At 58.8% G+C, this 2359-nt stretch overlaps 1 protein-coding gene across 1 annotated transcript; it reads right to left on the bottom strand.

Annotated features, from left to right (window-relative positions):
* Positions 1-18: 18 nt before the first annotated feature.
* LOC107135142 (calcineurin B homologous protein 2) lies at positions 19-1293 on the bottom strand. Its single transcript, XM_015477079.2, has 3 exons — positions 954-1293; positions 316-388; positions 19-208 (listed from the first exon to the last, which is right to left on the bottom strand). The coding sequence occupies exons 1-3, from the start codon at positions 1018-1020 to the stop codon at positions 124-126; spliced, it is 225 nt and encodes a 74-aa protein (XP_015332565.1). The 5' UTR covers positions 1021-1293; the 3' UTR covers positions 19-123.
* Positions 1294-2359: the final 1066 nt, after the last annotated feature.

Here is a 2359-nt window from a genome sequence, read left to right as displayed (position 1 = left end):
TGGGATGGAGCGGAGCAAGGGTCACCTGGGCGAGCCACCTGCCTCTGTCTCTGACCTCCCCCACCTTCCCACCCACCCACAAGCAGGTTTCTCCAGCTCCATCTCCTCGCCCCCAACCGGGCCTCACCCATCGGGGAAGAAGCTGTCTATAATCCGGTCTCCCAGGGGGTTGACAGCCAGCGCCCCGATCTGCTGGAGATCCACGCGGCTGTAAAGTCAAAGTACACAGTGGCTGGGACAAAGGCACAAAGGCGGCAGGTGGTGTCTGAGAGGGGAGTGGGGGCAGAGGTCATCAGGCCAGCCCCCTCCCCTCACCTCAAGTAGCCCTTCTTGTTCCTGTCCAGTGCCCGGAACCGGTGGTAGAGGCGGAGCAGACTGGCCTGCGAGACTGCGGGAGGGAAGGAGGAAGGGTGACCTGCGGAGTGCTCTCGGGACGTGGCTGAACCCCAGAGCCGCGGGCAGCGCCCCAGAAACCCCCTCCCGGCGGCCAGGGGAGGCAGGGTCTTTATCCTCGGACCCGGGGCAGAGGGACGGAGTTGGAAGGAGCTGGGCGAGACCCAGTGAAGCGCCAGGTTGGAGACCCGGGCAGGCTCCCCGCGTTTCAGCGCTGGGTTCCCGGAAACCAAGGGATCAAAGTCACCCCCGTCCATCCGCGGTCAGCTCTGCCTTCAGCCTCCGTCCAGGTTCGAGGACACCTGGCTGCTTGGGTGAATCCAAGCGGGTGAACCCGGGCCATCTTCCCACTTAGACGCGGGACCCCCAAGTTTACGCGCCCCTGTTCCCAGGCGCCTGGGTCCAGGTCTCCCAGCCCCGGGGTCCCCCACTCCCGGATTGTGATCCATCCCTCCATCATGCCCTGTTCTGGGGTCCCCTACGCTGCCCTGAACCTCCTCCTGTCCCCAGCCGGCGCCTGGCTTTGTCCCCTCCCCAGGCAGCGGCGCGGGCGCACTCACAGCCGGTCTCTCGGCGAATGCTGTCCACGTCGGGAATGAGAGCGGCGTGGGAGCCGCGCGAGCCCATGGCCGAGCTGGAGGCGGGAGGACCCGAGCGAGCGGCCGGCAGACCCAGGCGTTCCCTCCTCCAGGCTGCAGGCGGGGCCACCCAGTGACCCCAGGGCCGAAGGCCACCATCGGGCTGGAGAGCAGCCAGGCTCCAGAACCCCAGCGTTCCTCGCCTCCCACCTACGACCCGGGCAAATAGAAAACAATAGCCGGGGTAGCGGGTCAGAGGGGAGGGAGTGGACAACGGGTTGTTTCAGCCCAGATTCTGCTGTCCCCAGGGCAGAGGCTGGGCGAGGCCGGTGCCCCGCCTTCTGAAGCCTCCCTCGGGTCTGCATTCTCACGGGTCCGCACCAGATACGCGACCCACTCCTCCTCCAGAGCGCTGCCCTCCCTGTCCCTCTCTTCTTTGCTGAGTGCATGCTCAGAAGCAGAGTCCAGGTCCTGCTGGGAACCTGGTGGGGGCATTTGTCCCCATCCCGGATGGCCCCAGTCTGGGGGCTGGTGTACAGGGCAGGGAGAGGCATCAAAGCACTCCCAGAGAGGAGAGGTCAGGAGGGGTCTTGAGGGGCAGGGTGGAGACTCCTTAGGTGGAAAGAGCACTAACTAGATCTAACCACACCAGCTAGTCTCCAGAGTATCTGGGTTTTGAATTTTTTTGTTTGGTCTACACAGCATGATTGCTGCTGTGTCATTAAAACCAATGCTTTAAGTGCAAATGTATCCAGATTCCTGGCTTCTCCTGAGATATTCCAAGATCTGACATCACTAAGTCAGGGCCTGTCCATTTGCTACAGTCTCCACTCAGCCCAAGCTTCTGGCTTTTATGCATGGGAGGCTGCCAAGGGGACTGGTTCTGAACTATTGTTAAGCATGCTGTCCTCCTGATCCATTTTTTCTGTTGCTATAACTGAATACCAGAGACTGGGTAACTTATAAAGAATAGAGGTTTGTTAGGTTCATAGTTCCAAAGGCTGGGATGTTCAAAACCAGGTAGCTGCACATCTGATGAGGTCCTTCTTGCTGGCATGAACTCTCTGCAGAGTCTCAAGGCCACATAGGCACCATATGGTAAGATGGACAGCACATCCCAGCCCAGGTCTCTCCTACTGTTCTAGAAAGACACAGACCCATTGGATGAGGGCCCCACCATTCAGGCCTTATTTAACCTTCTTTGCCTTCCAAAGGTCCTGCCTCTGAATGCCATGGTCAGATTAAGTTTGCACCCTGTTCATACCTCACATTGGGGATTAAATTAAATTTCTTTCTTTCTTTCTTTCTTTCTTTCTTTCTTTCTTTCTTTCTTTCTTTCTTTCTTTCTTTCTTTCTCTCTCTCTCTCTCTCTCTCTCTCTCTCTCTCT

The sequence above is a fragment of the Marmota marmota genome, unplaced genomic scaffold (assembly GCF_001458135.2).
Source record: "Marmota marmota marmota unplaced genomic scaffold, marMar, whole genome shotgun sequence".
Taxonomy (NCBI): domain Eukaryota; kingdom Metazoa; phylum Chordata; class Mammalia; order Rodentia; family Sciuridae; genus Marmota; species Marmota marmota.
Note: the sequence above shows the minus strand (reverse complement) of the source record. Positions and strands in the feature narration are given on the sequence as shown.